General features: G+C 35.6%; 1 protein-coding gene across 1 annotated transcript in view; it reads left to right on the top strand.

Annotated features, from left to right (window-relative positions):
* The first annotated feature begins 911 nt into the window (after positions 1-911).
* The window catches only part of DHX36 (DEAH-box helicase 36), a 35,123-nt gene continuing 13,801 nt past the window's right edge, over positions 912-22,233 (top strand). Inside the window, exons 1-14 of the mRNA XM_084873852.1 lie at positions 912-1,252; positions 6,182-6,306; positions 6,999-7,230; positions 8,147-8,185; positions 8,943-9,113; positions 10,536-10,615; positions 11,389-11,463; positions 11,578-11,744; positions 12,934-13,015; positions 16,499-16,639; positions 16,913-17,015; positions 17,807-17,894; positions 20,046-20,101; positions 21,840-21,904. Coding sequence (XP_084729978.1) covers positions 995-1,252; positions 6,182-6,306; positions 6,999-7,230; positions 8,147-8,185; positions 8,943-9,113; positions 10,536-10,615; positions 11,389-11,463; positions 11,578-11,744; positions 12,934-13,015; positions 16,499-16,639; positions 16,913-17,015; positions 17,807-17,894; positions 20,046-20,101; positions 21,840-21,904 — 1,682 coding nt within the window. The 5' untranslated portion in view covers positions 912-994. The remainder of the gene's footprint in view (positions 1,253-6,181; positions 6,307-6,998; positions 7,231-8,146; positions 8,186-8,942; positions 9,114-10,535; positions 10,616-11,388; positions 11,464-11,577; positions 11,745-12,933; positions 13,016-16,498; positions 16,640-16,912; positions 17,016-17,806; positions 17,895-20,045; positions 20,102-21,839; positions 21,905-22,233) is intronic.

Genomic DNA, 22,233 nt, shown 5'->3' with positions numbered 1-22,233 from the left:
ATTCCTTTAAATCAGTAAAATGTGCAAATAAACTGATTCTCTCTTTGTGAACATCCAAGCCTGCATGTCTCAATCCGTTGATTATTCAAGAACAGCTAGACCCTTAGTGGCCTGATCAATCAATGACAGAGAACTTCATATGAACACATGACTCTTCAACTGATGTTTAATATAATTGTTTAACTGCACTGTACTGAACATGCTCATCTCATGCAGTTGGAAAAGGTAGCAGTGAAAATCCTTTTAAAAAACCCAGGGATGGCCCTAACTGGTTTGGTTCAGTGGATAGAGCTTCAGCCTAAGAACTGAAAGGTCCCAGCTTCGATTCCGGTCAAGGGCATGTACCCTGCTTGTGGGCACAACCCCAGTAGGAGGTGTGCAGGAGGAAGCTGATTGATCTTTCTAACTCTCTATCCCTCTTCCATCCTCTCTGTAAAAAAAAAAAAAAAATCAATAAAATAAATTTTTTAAAAACGGCAGGGACATTTATATACTTAATTAAATATTTGAAACAGGTGCCAGGCAGTTTCCAAGACGTAGCACTAGAAAAAGGTTAACTCCTTTCATTTCTTTAGGGACTTTTAGGAGAAAATGCACCGTCCCAGGGGTGCTTTCACCGTGTCAATCAATATTCACTATCCAGGGCCTAATTGGACGCAAACTCCAGATTTTTACCATGAAGAACATGGAAGCAAAACCCATCTCCTCACTTGTTGGACGTAGGGAGAAAAAAACCTTGTCGCCTTTTGCTTGCTCTCACTCCAGAAGCAAGCAGGTAATAGTCAGACCAAGGGAACTTCAGCTAGGACTTCATCAGAGCCAAGCGCCCGCGGGCCGCTGACGTCACCGGAAGTGGCCGCTTGTGACGCTCCAGGGCCCGCCTTCTCGCGCTGGGCGCCGGAAGAAAAGCGGAAGTGGATGTGCATTCGCTTCCGGTCCCGGTCGCCATTTCTATCGGTTGCGGGTTCTCACGCGTTGTGGTCCGCCGGGGACAATGAGCTATGACTACCATCAGAGCTGGGGCCGCGACGGCGGAGGCCGTGAGGGCGGGCCCCGCGGCTCCGGCGGCGGCTACGGAGGGAGCCACGGCGGGGGGCATGGCGGGAGTCGAGGCTCCGGAGGCGGCGGCGGCGGCGGAGGGGGTGGGCGAGGAGGCCGAGGCCGCCATCCCGGGCACCTGAAAGGCCGCGACATCGGCTTGTGGTACGCGAGGAAGCAGGGGCAGAAGAGCAAGGAAGCCGAGAGGCAGGAGGTAAACCGAGGCGCGATCGTGCCAGGCAGGCCATGAGGAAGAATAGCTTTTCTTTCCTTTTTTTTTTTCCTGCCGCCGCCCCTAACTTTTTCTTTGTGTCTGTTTGGTGTCTTAATTTGGTTTCCTAACCGGCATAAGTGCTTTGTGAAATGGATATGAAGTGCAGAGGAACTGTGCTAAAGCTTCCTGTGGGAAGTCCTCAGCGGCCATGCGCCTCTGACCCGAAGCAGGCCGGGCTAAGGTGGGATGAACGTGTATGTGGCCTGAGAGCGTGAGGACGGGGGACAAAGCCAGTGCTCACTCCAGGCCCCAGCCGAGATGGACTTGGCTGGGATGTCACTGTCAGAGCATCTGTGGTCGCCCCCTTTCCCTTAGAACAGTGCTTCTCCAACCTGGTGGAGTTGTTAAAATACAGATTCCTGAATCCCAACTAAGAAGTGCTAAACTAGAATTTTTGGGAACATATAGGTAAAATTGCATACCTAACTTAGTGCTCTGTATATAACATCTGTCTTAGAGCACTAGTTAAGTATACAATTTTACCTATATGTTCCCAAAAATCCTAGTTTAGCACTTCTTAGTTGGGATTCAGGAATGTGTATTTTAACAACTCCACCAGGTGATTCTCATCGTGAGAGAAGTTTGGGAAACACTGCCCTAGAACAATGATGGTCACTTTTAAGATTTTCACCCTTTAGGATCATTCCGATCGCTTTCATTTAAGATTTTTTTTTTTTTTTTCCTGATGAGCTCTACACTAGCGACCCTCTGCATTAGGTAAAGCCGCCAAGCACTATTTTTTTTTTTTTTTCTTCATGTAGATCGTTCAGAAGAATAGTCCAGCTTTCATTGTTAGTATTTAAAACAGCCACAAACCCCACAGTAACTTTCTGAAGACGCTTTGCCAAGTTTTTATCTGCCCCTGTTTCACACAAGGTTGTATGCAGGTTGCTAGGAGGGATCCGAAGAAGTAAAATAGCCAAGGAACTGACAGTCCAGTTGGGGAAAATGAAACGGAAACAAATGAAAAGTTAAATCGGGAATAATGGTGCATGATCCCTTCCACCTGAAACCAGTTGGGCCATGGGTCATTACCAGGGGAACTGTTGATTTCCAACCCCTCCCCAAACCACCTCCATTTTTGTAAAATGTCATTACTGTGTATTCACTTGCCAAGGCCAAAATACTTAATATACCCCAAGTCAAATCACAATTACCGTAGTAGGTCAAGCCCCTATTGTATTTTCTGTTCCCTGCCTCCTGGGTGTTTGTTTTTGTTTTAAAGCTGAAGAGGTTTGACATTGTTCATGTGCTGCTGCTCAAGGGGTCAGTGGCGAGAGAAAGTACATCAGAGTGGGCCAAATCATGCTGTAGTAATAAACAGCCCCCAAATCAGCGGCTTATAGCAACAGAGGCTTGTTTTTCTATTCCTGTTCCTTGACCATTGGAGTTCAGATGAGCGTTTTCATTGTGAGAATGAGTATCGCTGGTTTTGCTGGCAGCCAGGAGGGAGCACAGGAAATCACCCCTGATTCTTGGAGACTCCCATTCACATTTCCCTGGCCAGTAAATCATGGCCATGCTTAACTCGGGGGTGGGAAAATGCAGTTCTACCATATATCTAGAAATAAGCAAACCAGAATATTGATCAATAGCCTAATGACTGCTAGAGGAAGAGAGAGATTTAGGAAAGGAAGATAAGCCTCAAAAACAGGAGATAGCCCTAAAGAGGTGAAAGGAATTGAGCTGCAGGGTTTAGGTGGAGAAATTAACTTTAAGCAGGAAAGTGGACTCCTTCCATTTTAACAGGAAGGGAAAGAGTAAGTGATGGGTTCTGGTAGTGTTGGGTTTCGGCTTGGTTGCAAGTAGTTGAGGAATTTTCCTTTTTTGTGTTCTTTTCTGAATACTGCGTGTGAAATTATGAGGGTGAACTGGAAGGTGGTATTGGAGTGTCACCGGAAGTAGAAAGTTTGAAATAGTGGCAGATAATTCAGAAGCTGGTAAAGTAGACATAGACATTCTGCTGGACATTATTGAGGATCTCTTTTGCCAGGAAAAAGATGAAAAACTATTTGAAGATATCTGGGGAGGCAGGGGGGTAATTAAAAAATCAAATCAAAACACAGTGTGTGTGAGTTTTCAGACAGGGGTGAGGTACAGTGAAGAGGGATGGGATTGAAAGGTTAGAAAGGATGCAGCTTACAAATTCTCAAACTGCTTGTAGCCTCTGGACCTTCGATGTGTGGAGAGACTCATTAGAATTAATTTATAAAATATGTAAATTTTGCCCCGGCCAGTGTGGTTTAGTTGGTTGAACATCATCCCATGAACCCAAAAGGTTGCTGGTTTGATTCCTGGACAGGGCACATGCCTGGGTTGCAGGCTCCATCTCTGGTAGGAGGCAACCAGTCCATGGTTCTCCCTCTTTCTCTTCTTTCCTCTCTCTAAAAATCAATGAAAACATTTTTTAAAAAAGGTAAATTGTGTTCTTACTAAAAAGTATCAATTATGTTTTCAGGGGCTATATCATTTTGCCTTTTTGTGACTCTTAAACTCATGTAACAAGGTGAGGAGGTGGACCTTCCTTCTGGTAGTAGAGGTAAAGCTTCAAAATGTAAAGTTCTAGTTGGTTTAAGAAATGCTTTGCTGTGAGTCAGTTTCAGTTGGGAAGAAATTGTTGTTCTGGTAGACATGACATAATCTTCTCTTTGCCATTTTGAAAACGAATGAAAGAAACAATGGCTTTGAGCCCTTGACGTAGTTGGAAAGGGTGTAAAAATTTAGAAAGCTTTATTTGAGGAGACTATGTCTTGGGGCTTCCTTCCCAGCGAAGTCTTTAAAGTATTGCTGTAGATTCATAAATTTCTAACTGCCAAGAAAAGACATAGTAATCAATAACCATCTAATGTAGTTCACGGAGCAGTAAATGTTAATATATGTCAAAGACATTTCAAAACTTAAACCATAAAGGGAAATGTTCTAATATTGAGTCTCTCTGTGTGTGTGGCTGGAGGGGGTGGGAGAACAAAGACCATGATTCACTAGGAGGAATCACAAAACTGAAAAGCTGGCGTTCTCAGTGAGTTTTTTGCTTGCTTTTACAGCAAATTATTACAGATTAAAATCAGCAAAGATAAAGGTGCATAGGGCAGAATCCAGGAGAAACCAGTTTTAGTGGACATGCCCTATAGAAGAAAAGATACATTAGTCCATTATATAAACAGCCTTAAAAAGATTTTTATGCTGCACAGTTAAGAAAAACAGACAAAATTTCGTGGTCTAGTGTTTGTTAATAATTAGGTTTTGCTGCAGTTCGTAATTTTCTAAGGCTTTTCTATTAGCCAGAATTTTGCAGTATTAAACTATTTAATTGTCTGAGCATAATTATGCTTTTAGTAAACACTTTAGTAAGTTATTAGTACAGATCTTCTGGAATTTCCCAAATACCTCATTGTCTTCTTTTTGTGTACGTGCTTATTTTCTTGAGAAAAATGGTTTTAACGCAAATGTCATATATTATCATCTTAAAGGATAGATTCAACCATTTATCCATTCTTTGGACAGACTTATCTGGAACATCTAACATGTGCCAGAAATATATCTGGAAAAAATACTGCAAAAAGTATAGACTTATCAAGTGAATAACTTGTTTAAAAAATTAATAGTAACCAAAACAAGATCCTACTGCACATTTTTTGCAACTGACTTTTTTTCATTTAATACCTTGGCCATCTTTACTGTGTGCACACTTGAAGACAAACATCTATCCACTCTTTTACTGGATTTACTTATAATTCAACTAATTATAATTTACAGTTATAAAAGAACAGTTTTTAAAAGTTCTTTTTCTAACTTTCTACAGAGTAACTAATAACTTCCATGTATTATTCCCTTCCAATAAAATAATGTAATATTTTCTCTGCTGTGCTTTTTTTTTTTTTTTAATACATTTTTTTAACTGATTTTTAGAGAGGAAAGGAGAGGGAGAGAGAGAAACATCAATCAGCTGCCCCTACTGGGGATCAAGCCTGAAACCCCAGCTTATGCCCTGACCTGGAATGGATCCTCTTGGTGCGAGGGAAAATACTCAACCAATTGAGCCACACCAGCTGGGCCTCTGCTGTGTGTGTGTGTTTGTTTGTTTATTTTTTAAAATATATTTTATTGATTTTGTACAGAGAGGAAGGGAGAGAGATAGAGAGCTAGAAACATTGATGAGAGTCATCGATCAGCTGCCTCTTGCACACCCCCTACTGGGGATATGCCCGCAACCAAGATACATGCCCTTGACTGGAATCGAACCCCGGCCCTTTAGTCCCCAAGCCGATGCTCTATCCATTAAGCCAAACCGGTTTCGGCCTGTTTGTTTGTTTTTTAATAATCCTCATTCTGTGAGGAAACTGCATCATTTGCCATATTGGATCATCTCATGAACACTGATCATTTTATGTTATTTTCTCTGATTCCAATTTATTTCTCTTTTTATGTAAGAACTTTAAAATGCTCTTAAAATTCTCATTGCAACCAAAATAGTATTTCCAATTTTTAACTTAATGTTTGTTTTTAAACAGAATATTGGGTTTCATTAACTTCAGTTGTAGGTGTCTGAAAATTTAAGGTAGGGAACAAATTCATGATATGTGAGGATAGAAGGTAAGGGAACCCCAAGTTTTAGGAACATAAATATGCATTTTTATCCAGTTACACTAGAGCTAATTTTGTACATATATATTAGAAAAGGATCTTGAAAGAAAAATGTTATCATTAGGTTTAGGAATTGGACTTGGATAAGAAGGCAAGTGTGGTACTAGTAACATTAATTTTCTCTTACATGTTTGTTAAACATATATTTGCCTGTGTTTTTGTATCACATAATTTTATATATGCTTTCTCATGTTGATGAAGATGCTTTTTCTTTGCACAAAATAGAGAGCCGTAGTACATATGGATGAACATCGAGAGGAACAAATTGTACAGCTACTACATTCTGTCCAAGCTAAGAGTGACAAAGATTCAGAAGCTCAGATATCCTGGTTTGCTCCTGAAGATCATGGGTAAAACAAAAAGTATTCTTTTAAAAAATGGGCAGAGTGATACTTCTTTCATAGCATTGGCTAGGGAAAAAATGATAATATAAATTATATCTTTAGACTCTTTAATAAGTGAAATTTAGTCTTAAAGTCATTATTCTTATGTAGTTGGAGCAGATTTTATGAAAAATTAAACGAAAGTAGCGTATTCTACAGGAAAGCTAAGTGATAGGAATAGTCTTATCTGCATATGAGATTTATCAAGTTATTTATTGTACCCATCATTTATGTATTTCCAAAGTTTTCCTGTGGAGCAGATCTGCAAAAAGTGCTGCTGTCTTAAGAAAATCACAGAAACTGTAATTTAGAGAGAAGATTAGTGAAAATTTTTCTGGGACTGTAATATAGCATCTGTTTTATAGCTCAGAAAAGGTGGCAGGAAGAAAAAGTTGTAAAGCAAAACAAGGCTCATAAAAAGAAAATCACTAAGCCATAATTGCCACAAGGAATACCTTATCTGGCATTATCTACTAGGGAGGAAAATTTTTCTTTTAAGAGTCTTTAACTGTTTTCATAATTGCTCTACTCAAGAGAAAAGAATAAAAGCTTTTGATTTTGGTGATTTTGAATAACTAAATAGCATATATTGATTTCTTTCAGGGCTTGAGTAGTTATTTAACCCTTTCGTCTTTTTTATTTTTATTTTGTCCAAATAGGTATGGTTCTGAAGCTCCTGCTGAGAACAAACCAAACTCAGAGAAGAAATTGGAGGATCCCGGGGAAAAAGTGATAAATCAAGAAAAGAAGACATTTAGAATCAGGGACAAATATATGGACCGAGATTCTGAGTATCTCTTGCAAGAAAATGAACCAGATGTAAACTTAGACCAACAGTTATTAGAAGATTTACAAAAGAAAAAAACTGACCTTCGGTATATTGAAATGCAGGTAATGGGAAGCAAGATGTGGAAAAACTTGTACTTGTCTTCTCAAACATGTTCAGTTGATTTGCATATTATGCTTTTATTACATAGGATTATATAGGGTGATCCATCTAATTCAGTGTCAACCATGGTGCTACTTTCTTACTGTATGTCATTTTTATGTAGTGTAGGTATGGGGTTCCATAAAGTTTTCAAAACTAGATATTATCATTTAAAAGTTACAAAAAAGCATTTGTCATGCTATCTTTAGTATTTCTAATTGTAATTGCCAAAAAACTTGTTGAGTAGCTAATATGTGTCAGAAACTGCTACTAGTTTTATATATAAAGGCTCTTCATTTAGATCTGTGGCATCCTAAGTTAAAACCTTTGGGACTCCCAAGTTGGACTTAAGATCATAGTTCTTAAATGGCAGTACAAGATTTTCTTACTGCAGATATTCTTTTAAGCTTTCTATTATACTCAAAGGTAAGTACGAAGAATACTTTGAATATGTTCTAGTGCCTAATGCATTAGTAAATGATGTGGATCAATGGATGGGAAAATAATGTGATATAGAAATAAAATCTAAGATAAATATATAAAACAGAAAAAATTGTAAAAGTAACTTGGGGGTAGTAAGAATGCTACTAGATGATAGGTCAGATTTCATTTTATTGTCACTCTTAACAAAGTATCTCTGTTCTGTTGGATTTAATAGAGTTCTGTTTTTTTATGTTTCGAACACCAAAGCAATTGCTGAGTTATTACTTAGTTCTTTTTTTTATAAATTTCTTTTTTAAGTCTTGATACTTCATGTAAGCTGAGGGTAATAAAGTACTTTGTATTCTAGCATATTTATGAGTATATTCTGATTACCAGTATTATAAATTCATTTCAGTTTTTGGTGAAAATTTATAACTTTTTTTTTTTAAATTTCAGCGTTTCAGGGAAAAGCTGCCTTCATTTGGAATGCAAAAGGTAAAATGATCATGCACTGTTTAATTTGATTTGTAAAATACTTGAATACAGGTGTGTTTTTTTACAGAGTGCTATGTTAAGAAGAAATAAAAATTTATCAAGCTTTTTCTGAAGGATATTCTTAGAAACTCATTTTAAGTCTTTTGAGCTGTTGGGGGGAAAAAAGTAATGAAACAATTTTTTCTAAAGTTTGCGTATATTTATGTCCATAATTGAAATTTTTTAGAGTTTAAAATCAAGAATTTTCACAAAAAGTTATTTTGCTAACTTAGGTTTTTAATTTTTTTTTCTTTATTTTAATTATTTGAAAGGAAATAATTTTAAATTACATTATTCTTTAAAACAGTATACAAAATTTGTCCTGCAGACAAAGCTATATTTATGAATTATGATATAAATTCTTAATGTCTTTAGTAGTTGTTTAGGTATCGGGATATTTGACTTGTAATCAATAGCCCCATATGATCACATTCTTTTTAATTAATCCTTATGCATGGAACTTATGAGCTGTTAACTTTTTTGTTCTTATTGGTGTGTTTTTCTTTTAATAATTGGCTGAGTTCTTTTAATAATTTAGTGCTTCTTAGCTCTTGAAAGTTGGTATATCCAGAAACTCAAACTGTCAGCATTTCACATAAAATTTAAAAGGCGTTACTGTTTGTTAGAAGCAATTACCTTCAGTTTGGTAGAATTTCGATAACTGTCTTCAGACTTACTAACATGGGATGTCCTTCACTTATTTTTCTTTTTGAAACAGGAATTGGTAAATATGATAGATAATCATCAGGTGACAGTAATAAGTGGTGAAACTGGTTGTGGAAAAACCACTCAAGTTACTCAGTTCATTTTGGATAATTACATTGAAAGAGGAAAAGGATCTGCATGCAGGATAGTTTGTACTCAGCCAAGAAGAATCAGTGCCATTTCCGTAAGTTATCTCTCACTTCATTTTCCATTTTCTTTTTGGGTAGTTTTGATAATAGTTTTTTCTCCCCCCCCCAAGATCTGTTGTTTTTGAATTAACAGTATAAGTAGTGAAAAGTAAAATAGTAATGTGTATGGGATACACTGATTGGAAGTTTTACTTCTGAAGTATTTCTTTAAAAGTAATCATGTCATTTTTCTGTTTCTAACCTTTATCATCATTCTTGTGTTACAAGATGACTATTGTTTACTTTTAGTTACATAAATCAGTATGATTATAATAACATTTCATCTATCCAGAGCTTATCTTTGGCACTATAACTTTTAGAAAACAATGAAGAACTAGGAATTAAGAAACACCAATCTTGCCTGGCCAGTGTGGCTGAGTGGTTGGGTATTGACCCATGAACCAATAATTCAATTCCCAATCAAGGCACATGCCCAGGTTGTGGGCTCGATCCCAGGTAGGGGATGTGCAGGAGGCAGCTGATCCATGATTCTCTCTCATCATTGATGTTTCTATTCCCCCCTCCCTCCCTCCCTCTCTGAAATAAAAACATTTTAAAAAACTATAAACAAACTTTTTTAAAAATGAAAAAGAACCACCAGTCTAACCAAAAGAAACAACCAAATATAAAACTTGCATGGAATTTGAGGGTAAATACATTCTGTCCTATATAACAAAAATCTAATATGCAAATAGACTGAACGAATAAACAACCCAGGTGGTCAGTAAGCTATGACACTTACTGACCACCTGGGAGCAGACGCTCAACGCAGGAGCTGCTTCCAGCCCTCAGGCCCCAGGCTGGCCAAGGCGGGTGCCAACGGGGGGCCCCCCAGTAGCCCTGCCAGTCACCCCACAGATTGGCCATGATCGCCGGCCAGGCCTAGGACCCTATCTGTGCACCAATTTCATGCACTGGGCCTCTAGTGTTAATGTAAGTTTAGAGCAGGATTTCTTACTCTTTAAGAAAAGACAAAAAGAAAGGGAAGAAATAATGAGAGGGTGGCTGTAGAAAGGCACTTTGAAAAGAGTGAAGAAAGAGCATTTGGCTTTGGAGAACTTAAGAGAAAATGAAAAGTAAATATAAGAGGCGAGTAAAGCTGAAACCAGTTTGGCTCAATGGATAGAGCATCGGCTTGGGGACTGAAGGGTCCCAGGTTCGATTCCGGTCAAGGGCATGTACCTTGGTTGCGGGCATATCCCCAGTAGGGGGTGTGCAAGAGGCAGCTGATCAATGACTCTCTCTCATCGATGTTTCTAATTCTCTATCTCTCTCCCTTCCTCTATGTACAAAATCAATAAAATATATTTTTTAAAAAAAAAAGGCGAGTAAATATAACAATCTCAGATTTTCATGGATGGTTGGATATTTATACTAAAGGCAAATCTCTTTGTAACTGTATTTTATTTTAATTAAAGGTTGCAGAGAGAGTGGCTGCAGAAAGGGCAGAAATTTGTGGCAGTGGTAATAGTACTGGATACCAAATTCGTCTCCAGAGGTAAAGAATGTTCTCTTGTTTACAGGTATATTTTAGTTAAAATTTGAAGCTAGAAATTAAAAAAGAACAGATTTTTCTCCATTTGTATGCCAATTATAACTATTAGAATTAACATTTAAACTAACTGAAGCATAGGAGGCTTTCAACTCTCTCATTTTGTAACCCACTTTGATATTTGGATTTTTAATATCTTTTATATTATGGAATGGTTTGAAAAATAACTTATTTCCTGGACATACATTAGTAGATCATCACTCCCCCTGAAAGGAGTTAGTGTCCTATATTTTGATACCATACCCAGCCCTGACCTACTTTATTGAGTTTGGTATCTGTAACTCCTATCCCACTGCATAGTATATTTTTAGTGTTTTTTGTTGTTGTTGTTTATTTGTTTGTTTTTGTTTTTGTTTTTTATTTCCCCTGGAGATAAAGATTCCATTTATCTTTTTTAATTAACTGACTTCCTAGTCACTGAACAAAAGTTTAGGTCTGAGGTAATGAGTTATTTTCTGAATGTAGTGGTTATTTATGCCTTTATAAAATAAATAAATTATTAACATTGTATCATGACAAAAACAATGTATAATGAAATTGGATGTAGAATTTCTCATTCCCTACTCTGGTAGGCATTCCTGTAACTAAAAAAATTAAGTATGAAGATTTTCATTAAAACCTTTTTAAAATTGAAGATGTTCTTTTAGATGTTTGTGGTACTTAGTAATGTACTAGTAAAAAAAAAACAAGAATTGTTAACTTGTGCCTTTTATTTACAGCCGGTTGCCAAGGAAACAGGGCTCCATCTTATACTGTACAACAGGAATCATCCTTCAGTGGCTTCAGTCAGACCCGTGAGTATATTTCAATTCAGGACATTAATTAAATCCTATAAAAGATGTAATTATTAAGTAGGATGTTAGTAATTATTATACTGATTTACACACTTCACCACACTTATGTTTCAGGCATTTGTCCAGTGTTAGTCATATTGTGCTTGATGAAATCCATGAGAGAAACCTGCAGTCAGATGTTTTAATGACTGTAATTAAAGACCTTCTCAATTATCGACCTGACCTGAAAGTAATATTAATGAGTGCAACATTGAATGCTGAGAAATTCTCAGAATATTTTGGTGAGTAAATTTATGATTATTACTTTGGGAAACTAACAGGTAATTAAGGTGGCATCAATAAAGTCAAACCACAAATCTGAATAATTTTATTAACATTTTATGATTCTTTTGTGGTTTTTATGTACTATTCACAGGCTAGAGTGGCAATTTGCAAATGACAATACTAGTGATTACTAGTCAATGTGCCAGGTAATATATATGACACTTTGTCTTTATTAATTTTCATAATATTTTGTGAGTTATTTGCTGTTATTTTTATTTTTAAAGATGAGAAAACCTCAGCACAATTAAATAGTTTATCCAAGATTGCCTAATTAACAGAAGGTTGAGAGGATTTGAAATTAAATTTGACTAGCTGTAAAATATATATTTTTTAAGATTATTCCTCTGTTTCTTATTTTTAATTGGGGAAGGAGGAGAAAAGGGTGGGAGTTAAAATGGAATAGAGCTATATTTAATACATGTTCTTGTATTCAGCCTTGTTGACTCTCAAAGCCTGTGAGATGGGTCGAGTGTATTTGTCTTTTTTTTTTAATGCGTGGTATCCAGAACTAACATTGAGTGACTTACTCAAATTTGTGAAAATCAGAGGCAAAGTTGTGATACCACTCAGATACTTTGACCTCTGCTGTATCGTTGACCTTTGCTTACAGTGTGTACTGTTTTGTTTGGTACAAAATATGAATAACATCTAGAAAACAGTTCCAAGAATCTTTTTTAAAAACTGATGATTCTAAAATAGTAACAGTTTAATATTTGATTGGGTCTTAACTACTTTTTTCAAAATTCTGGGTGCCACAGAGCACTGCTTCATATATAGATTTAAATAAAACGGGTTCTAATGCAATATTCTGGCTAATGATGAAGAGAAAATAGACTTCTAACTAATAGATTTTAAGTTCAATTTAAAATACTTTGCCCTTTGGTATTCTGCATTACTTTGCAGAACTGTGAAGTATATGGGGAAGGAGGAGGGAAGTTTAGTAGCATTAAAATGGTGTTGAGTGAAGGTTAGGCTGCTGCCTCTTATTGAAGTAAATATAGAAAATGGGATAGAGCTGTTAAAAGCTGAGGACCATTTTCTGAAGTTATAAAAACTAATAGATTCCTTCTCCTTTTTATAGTGTTCATTTTTATTTTTAATATTTGAGTACAGACTTAATGTTGTTGTTTTTTTTTACCATAATAGGTAACTGTCCAATGATACACATACCTGGTTTCACTTTTCCAGTTGTGGAGTATCTTTTGGAAGATATAATTGAAAAAATAAGGTAAGTAAATATTAGGAAATAAAAGAGATTTTAAAATGCTAACATATTACCTTTTCTATCAAACTTTAATTTAGAAATTCACCCTTAACCACTTCCTTCTAAAACATTGTTAATGAATCCTTAAATCAGAGATTCCCACACTTGGTTGCACATTAAATCACCCTCAGCCATTTGGAATCTATATGCTGTGATCACACACCATTCCTTAATCACATTACACGGTCTGGGCTGGCAGGTAGGCATTAGTATTTTTCAGAGATCCCTGGGCAGTGAACTTTGGGAGCCTCTGTCTTTAGTGCTTGGACCTCGCTCTGGTTTTCTCATTCTTCACAATCTTCCGTCCCCTACCCTTTAAGTATGATTTTCTTCTCTGGTTCTCCATTAGCCTTTTCTCAGAATGTTGTGATTCCTGTGTGCAGTCCTCTTTCCATAACCACGCTTCTGTATTTTCAAAGCTTTTTGAACTACAACTTCAAAGCTGAAGCTCTTACTGAACTCTAAACTTGTTATCTAACTGCTCCATAGCATTCCAATACCACAGACACCTTGAACCTCACATTTTTAAAACCAAAATCATCTTACATTCCAATCCCACCATGCTTTCACCAAAACAGTTATGCCTTATAATGGTTACTAATGTTATCCTCCACCCAATTGTCTAAACTAAAATAAAAAAATCAAATACTTAATCAAATAATAAAAATAAAAATGAACACTATAAAAAGGGCAATGAATCTATTACTTTTTATAACTTCACAAAATGGTACTGAGCTTTTACAGCTCTATCCTATTTTCTATATCTAGTTCAATAAAAGGCAGCACCCTAGCCTTTATTCAACACCATTTTAATTTATCAAGGAGTTATATAACTAGGATAAGTTAATTGCTTTACTTGTTTAGTAACCAAATTGCTCTTAAGTCATTCTGTATTCCTCCCATACCCACCCCCAGCACAAACCCTGAGAGCTTTTGCCTTGATCATACATGTCTTCTCATTTTTGTTTCTTCTGCTTAAGATCCATATTATCTCTCCTGTGCTAACATAATAGTTCCTCTTTGGCACCATGATCTTCACTCTCAGAATTGCTTTCATTCTCTAGCATGCCAGCCATTGGCCTTTCATTCATGACTTTGTGCTTGTTATATGTTATTTCCTCCTTTTAGACTTGATTTGCCACCTTCTCCATTCTTTCTCCTATAAACTGTTGATTATGTAAAACTGAATTCCAGCTTCAGCCATCTCTGATCCCTTCATAGAATGAGTTGTTTTCTAATCCAGGCTCCTGTAGCACTTTTATCATGTCCCTTAAAACACTTATCACCATGTAAAGTGCCTCTTTATATTTGCCTTTTACAATAGATTTCAAAGGTTCAAGGTCAAGGATTTTGTCCTCTTCATCTCTGTAACTAGTGCATAGCACAGTGCCTGACCTCTAGTAAACATCTGAATAAGTATAGGGACTGATGTAGAAACACTTGTGATGAGGTTTTTCAAGATTGCACAGCTTAATAGTTAAATGAGAAAATGAATAGTGGGAAAGTAACAAGTAAGATCCTACTGTCTATTTTATATGGAGAAAAGGTAGCAGAATTTTGTAGGCATTTAACAGATATTTTTTTAAACTTTATGTCTTGCACTGTGCCTTAGCGTTCTGATAATAAAACAAGGCAAGATTTGGTAGAAACTTCACAGCGTATATTGAGGCAGGGAGATGTGTACACAGTTAATATGAGGAGTGATTAACCTCTTGTGAGAAAGTAGTGTGTCAGGAATGAGATTATATGTAGCAGAGAGAGGCTAGGTAAGTCAGAAAAGCAGTTAAATTCAGAGTAAGAAAGAGGGAAGTGTGTATGTCAGTGAGGGTAGAACATATTAAAAGTGAGATATATATGCTCTGGTTTTATCATGTCCATAAGTTTTTATGCCTTTCCTCAAATCCACTTTCCACTATGTGTTCTGCTTCCTATCACAGGACATTTATCAATTGTTTTCTAAGAGAATAAAAGTCAACGCTTGACAATAATGATGAAAAATACAGTTTCAGGGATCAGTAATCTAAAATTACATAAGGATGGATTGCTTTCTTAAGCTGTCTAGAAGGCAGGTTATATGCAAGGAACTGTAGTTAAGAGGTCTCTTGAGCAAAAGGATAGTATCCATTTGTAGAAGAGCTGCACTTACAGGGAAGAAGGGAAGAAAGTAGGGTGAGATGAGATGGAGGGTTGTAATTGGGCCCTTGGGGTGGGGGTTGAAGGTTACCTCTGTTGTTCAAATTGCTGGGAAGGGAACCAACTGTGGGTCCATCCTGCTGACTAGCACTAATCTCTGTCTCAGGTTGCCCTACTTCAAGTTGGTGCCTCTATATGTATGGAAGACTTAGGGGGATCCTGGGTCACAGGTACTGAATAGGGAAGGGGATTAACACTTTCGGGGTGTCTGCTATGTGTCAGGCACTGTGCTTTATCACTTTTTTGCTTTTATTCTTATGCCAATACTGTTATCAAAGTATTAATCTCTTAAAATAAGGAAACTGGAAACCTGAAAGTTACACCTTGTTTAAAGTCACACAGCTAGTCAATGTCAGAGCGAGGACATCATTCCCATAATCTGTCTGACTCACAGACCAATGCTCCACACCTCCCATTCTGTCTAGAAGCTGTTCCCATGTGAACTCTGAGGAGATTTGGGGTTAAAAGTTTAGTTCATTTTTCTTTGTCTTTCTCCACCTTCATGCTCTCAGAACCCACGTACAGTAAATAGTTGGGGTTCTGGGGTAAACCTGCCCTGCTATAGCAGTCACTGCAGCACGGTGGAGTCAGCATAATCCTGAACAGACAAGATTTGAATGCTGATTCTGGCTCTGCCATTAGCTAAGTCTGTGGGCCTGAGCAGGATAAATACTTCTCAGGCACGTGTCTGTACGTTTATAGATGCAATATCTGAATCTCCTGGGGCACTAATTAAAATTCCTGGGTTAACTAACCCCAACCAACCAGACTTTAATTAAAATCCAAAGTATAGGATTTCAGAATTTACAATTTATACACTCTCTAGGGAATTCTTATGTGTACTCAGGTTTGGAAACCTATATGTAAAATAGGAGTCTTCTAATAGGCAACATTAACTGTTAGTAATGTATTGTTACTAGTGTTTGTAATGTTATTACTATTTTGGACTTAATGTTAATTTTTTTTTTAGCGCAAACTTAAAATTGAAGGTGAAAGTTACTCTGATTTTAATTGCTTAAAATGACCTAGAGTTGTATGTACTTTGATAGAGAAAAATGATTTTCATCTAAAATGTCAGGTTTTATCTTAATGAATACTTGCAACTAAATGGATATTTAACTAGTGTTCATTAGAAATTATAGTGAAATTACTTTTTAAAAACCTTTTTTTTAAAATCCTAAGTATAAGCTGAATATTAGCTACACCCAGAGAGTTTTTAAAAATTGAAGCTACTTAAGAATGTTTTTGTTTTAGATATGTTCCAGAACAAAAAGAACACAGATCCCAGTTTAAGAGGGGTTTCATGCAAGGGCATGTAAATAGACAAGAGAAAGAAGAAAAAGAAGCAATTTATAAAGAACGCTGGCCAGATTATGTAAGGGAACTGCGGAAAAGGTAAGTTTATTCTGTTTGGAAGTCAGAGCATAGTGACTGAATTGACTAAAACAAAAAGCAGGAATTATCTTCTTGAATTTATACGTATTTAAGAAGATTTTTATTATCTCATTTTCCACCTGAATACTATGTTGTAAACACTGTTATTTCCCCAGTAACTCTCTTCTATCATTTCCTCATTTGAAGGTTGAGTTAATTTTTAGATTTTATAGTAAGTTAAACCTCAGGAAACTATATCAAGTATTTCATGATTTTTTTATTTAACTTTGATAGGTATTCTGGAAGTACTGTAGATGTTTTAGAAATGATGGATGATGATAAAGTTGATCTGAATTTGATTGCTGCCCTTATTCGCTACATTGTTTTGGAAGAAGAGGTTAGTTTTGTTTTCCTCAAGTGACTTAATTTTTTTTTTTTTTTTTTTCCAGATCAAGGCCATACAAAAAATAAATTTCTTAAATGCTTTTTTTAAGAGATTCATTTGAGAGAGAGTAACATTGATTTGTTATTCTACCCATTTATGCATTCATTGGTTGACTCTTGTATGTGCCCTGAGTGGGTATTAAACTTGCTATCTTGATGCATTGGGATAACTCACCAACCATCTGGGCTAGCTGGCCACGACCTTGTAAATGCTTTTTAAAAATAGCTATGGATGCCCTATCCTGTTTGGCTCAGTGGATAGAGCGTCAGCCTGTGGACTGAAGGGTCCTGGGTATGATTCTGGGTTTAATCCCTGTCAAGGGCACATGCCCGAGTTGCAGACTCGATCCCCAGTAGGAGGTGTGCAGGAGGCAGCTGATCAATGATTTTTTTTCATTGTTGTTTCTCTCTCTCTTTTTCTCTCCCTCTCTGAATTCAATAAAATATATTTAAAAATAAATAAATAAAAATAACTTACAGAAAAAATTGCTATTGACACCAGGAATGAGAATCTCAAAATGCTAAATGATTTAGATATTTGACCAATTTGAAGAAAAGACTGAAGAAATGAAAAATCTGGTTTATAAATTCTATTTTTAAAAAGTGAGCTTGTATTCATTATTTATAATCAGTAACCAAAATTATCCTTAGGCAGTATAATTTTAACAAAGGCTAAAGTGCACAGATTTTTTTTGTGTATTTTGTTATGGGATCATTTGTAATGATTATTTCGCTTCCATACAGGATGGTGCAATATTGGTCTTTCTACCAGGCTGGGACAATATCAGCACTTTACATGATCTCTTGATGTCACAAGTGATGTTTAAATCAGGTATTACTGTAATGTATTTTATTTCATTTCCAAGAGTGGTACTTGAATCATATGTAGATTGGTTTTTGAATTATTTTCTGTTTGTTTGGTTGTTTTTTCTGAAATTGTAGGTGAAGATGGTGAGTATTTAGTGAAGTTCTTTGTGTGCTATTATAAAGAACATTTCACTTCTCCTAAATTTCCCTAATAAAATTGAGCCCTTAAAGAGCAAATGTTGGCATGTGAGTATGTAATCCCTTAGTGCACTGATTCTCATCTCTGACTGTACAACAATCAGCATGGTACTTACTTAGACTTCAGTTACCTGAACCCTTACCCCAAATCTAAGAAAGTGACCTGAAGTTTTAAAACTTTCTGAGATGATTTGATTCTTTAACAATATGATTTTAAGAGATATCACCTCTTGTCTTAGAGAAATGCAGGGGAACATTTTTCTCCTATAAAATTGAGTTGCAGCATCTTCAGATGTCATTTTTAACTTAAATTAGTAAAATACAAAGCAAATTCTATTTAATGTATAATTCTGTATATAACTTTTAACTTTACTCTTTTGAAGTACTTTTGACACATTTTTATAATGCTAAAAAATATTTGGTCTAATTGTATTGTCTAAACTAGTAAAAGGTATATTTTTTATTCTTTGTTAAATCCTATTATGGTAGTGTCCTCAAAGTATTTTTTTTTTGATTTTTTACAGAGAGCAAGGGAGAGAGAGAGCAAGGGAGAGAGAGAGAGCCAGAAACGTCGATGAGAGAGAAACATCGACCAGCTGCCTCCTGCACACCCCCTACCGGGTGCCCGCAACCAATGTACATGCCCTTGACTGGAATCGAACCTGGAACCTTTCAGTCCGCAGACTGAAACCGGTTTCGGCTCAAAGTATTCTTTATATTTAAAAATATGTACTCTTCTCAAGTTAAAAAAATACTTTTAACTGATTACTATGACTTTTCTATGATGAAATACCACTTTTTCTTTTAAGTGGTAACATTTCTCTATAGAAAATTAGGCAAGATTAAACTCTACGCTGAATTTTTTTAAAAAACAATGGGAATTTGGGGGGAGAGGTGTTGAGTGTTTCAACTTTGGCCTCTTTTTTCCCCATAAACACTATATTCAACTTTTAGTTTTAAAAAATGCAGGGAAGATACATACCCAATATTACATATTGTTTCTATGGGAATGGGGAAAGTGTGTGATATGCTAGATTATTATAATTGACTTAATTAACTGTAATTTAAATTAATCCTCAAGAATGGAGGTATTAATTTATATTTTCACTACCAATTTCTTGTGATAAGAATGAGAATGTTGATAAGCATTTGATAAATTGAATTTCATGATTTACTTTTTAATCAGTATGGAGCACGACCAATTTCTCCCCTTTTACAGTGGCTAACAGTGCATAACTGATTATTAAGGCTAAAATTTTAAAATATGATTTGAGAAAAAATACTTGTTAAACTTTTAAAAGACTTCCTTTAAAAGAAATTGAGCTGGTGGTGAAAGTATAAATTAATACCTCCATTCTTGAGAATTAAATTAGAAAGTTAATAAAGTCTGAATCTTCACCATTTCATTTGATTCTTTCTGACCTGAGTTTTCTAAAAAAAAAAAAAAAAAAAAAAAAAAAAATGGAAGTTATGTTTGAAGGCTTGTTTCAATTTGAGTGAAGTATTTTTGGTTTGAATTTTGATTGAATTAATGAAATTTATTTCATGTCACCAAAGTAATTTTAGAGCATTTTTTTTTAGCAAACCATTTGCTTGACAGCATCTTATTACTTTCTAAGTTCAGAAGGGTCACAGACAATCTCTCTTTCGAACAATACCAGTTCTTTTCTAGTAGAAATATAGCTATCTTGATTCATTGGGGCACTGTTGCTAGAGATTTAAATCAGTTTGCATTATTTTTTTTTAACCACAACTAAATGTAAAAGATTCCTTTGTTTCCTTAGCAGTCACCTTCCTTCCCCTCACTATACTGCAACAAACTTTCTATTAGCTGATAATCATGAATGAGCTTGAGCTATTTTATTTTGAAATTTAAAACAAAGTAATGTAATTTCTTAAAATTATGTTCCATATATATCTGATGAAGCTTTTCTGCAACTATTTAAAAAGAAAAATTAATTTTCTTTTTAATTTTCAGACAGGTTTCTTATTATACCTTTACATTCACTGATGCCTACAGTTAACCAGACACAGGTATGTTAAATTTATTCACTGTCTTTCAAACTGTGGCAATCTTAAAGCACTGCTTATTGTGCGTTTTGTTTTATATTTTTTAAGTATATTTTTAAACAGTAATCCATATATCGATAGAAATACTTCTTTGGGAATCTTTGCAAATGAGTCTTCAAGAGATAATTTTATAAAAACTGAATTAGAGAGGGTAAATCCACAAATTATTGATAAATTAGTTATTTCAACATTAGGGAAAAATTTAAAGACTGGTTTCACCAATAACTTGCTTGGCTTTTATAAATAAAAGGAAAAGGGTATGTGAGTACCACTAAATATAAACCAACCTAGAAATTAAGAAATTAAATATCTTGATATTTGAAAAAAAATTTAATATATTTTATTAATTTTTATTTTTTAATAGAGAGGAAGGGAGAGGGATAGAGAGTTAGAAACATCAATGAGAAAGAAACATCAATCAGCTGCCTCCTGCACACTCACTCCCCACTGAGTATGTGCCTGCATCCAAGGTAATGTCCTTGACCGGAGTTGAACCTGGGACCCTTGAATCTGCAGGCCGACGCTCTAAACACTGAGCCACACAGGTTAGGGTGATATTTGAAATTTTGATTTAACAGTATTAGTATACAGTATTAGTATATTTATTTGTAGGTGTGAGATTTCCTGTTTTGTCAATAATGTATTATTTTGGCTTTGAATATTTTGGCTTAGATTCAGAGATTTCTCTAGTTAGAATGAGCTCTGCATTCTCAAAGGCAAGATAATTTTCTGGATTGCAGTGTTTGCAGGCCCTGATGGATCCCTTCTAGTTTTTCAACTCTCTAAGAAAATATAAAGACTTTTTTTTTTTTTTTTTTTAAACTGAGACTCTTAATATCCTTTCTACTGGTACCAGTCCTGAGTAAGGCTCAGCCAGCTGAATTAGTTATAGAGTGCTGCTAGATAAAGAAGGGTAGAGGAAAGAGGGAGAGCGAGAGCTCTTGATTCCAAGACTTTTATAGCAGAGTATTCGGTATGGAGGCACTTCCATCTCTGACACCCTAGCAGTCAGTTTTTACTCCTTTGCTAGAGACTATGTGACTAGCCTTGGAAACAGCATTTTCTCTATTACCACTTTCAATCCGTGTGGGGATAAGTTTATGCATTTTTTTTGCTTTATAGCCAAGTGGTACTTGGCTGCATGTCATTTCATCAACTTGGTAGCTTTGTTGATGCTGCATTGTTGGTAGGATTCAGCATTTGAAGTGGATTTTATTTTAATCTAATCTAATCTCAGAAGCTAGTTTACAAAGGTACACCAGCTAACGTTTGTTCTGATGAGTTGGGCATCTGCTTGGTTATTTATTGTCATTACCCATATATAACCCAAGAATAATTCTTAATTATTATCCTTAAACTAAATTTTTCTCTCTCCCTTAAAAGCTTGACTACACAATATGATGTTTAACCAGTTTTTGTTTTAAAAAAATTATATAAATTATTGTATTTCATTTAAAATCTTGTTTGTGATAAGGTTTTGACATCTGTGGGAGATTTAATTTGTTATACCTAAAGGGAGTTTCATGGAATTGAAAATGATGCATAGCTTATAAATTCAACTATAAATATCAGATTCATACATATGTCCACAGATAAACACAGTGCTAAAAATGAATAGTATCTGAAGTAATTTTTCTAATTGCAAGAGTGATGTATCAGAAATTCGTGTACTTTTGGGGGTTTGATGTATTTTTTCTTACAGGTGTTTAAAAGAACTCCTCCTGGTGTTCGGAAAATAGTAATTGCTACCAACATTGCGGAGACTAGGTAAATATTGTTTTAAATATCAACTACTGGTGATTATATTAGCTTTAAGCCCCATAAATTATTTACATACCTTAACCTTTTTTCTCTTTGTACTCTCTTAAAAATAAATGTTTTAATTTAGTCATGGTAGTGGCATAGGATTGCTTAGTTTTTGTTGTTTTAACCTTTACTAATTTTTTAGCCTTCTTCAGAAACAGCCTTTTAAGTGTTGTATGGGTGTGTTGTTTTTTCAAAGCCTTCTTAAAACCCTGGGAGCTGATGTCAGTTTTGTTTCATTTGCCTTTTGTTGGTTGGGGATGGAATTGTTTGGTAATTTGGCAGTTAGTTAT

This window comes from Pipistrellus hanaki (assembly GCF_964339955.1).
Source record: "Pipistrellus hanaki genome assembly, chromosome: 2".
Classification (NCBI taxonomy): Eukaryota; Metazoa; Chordata; class Mammalia; order Chiroptera; family Vespertilionidae; genus Pipistrellus; species Pipistrellus hanaki.
This window is presented reverse-complemented; position numbering and strand designations above follow the sequence as displayed.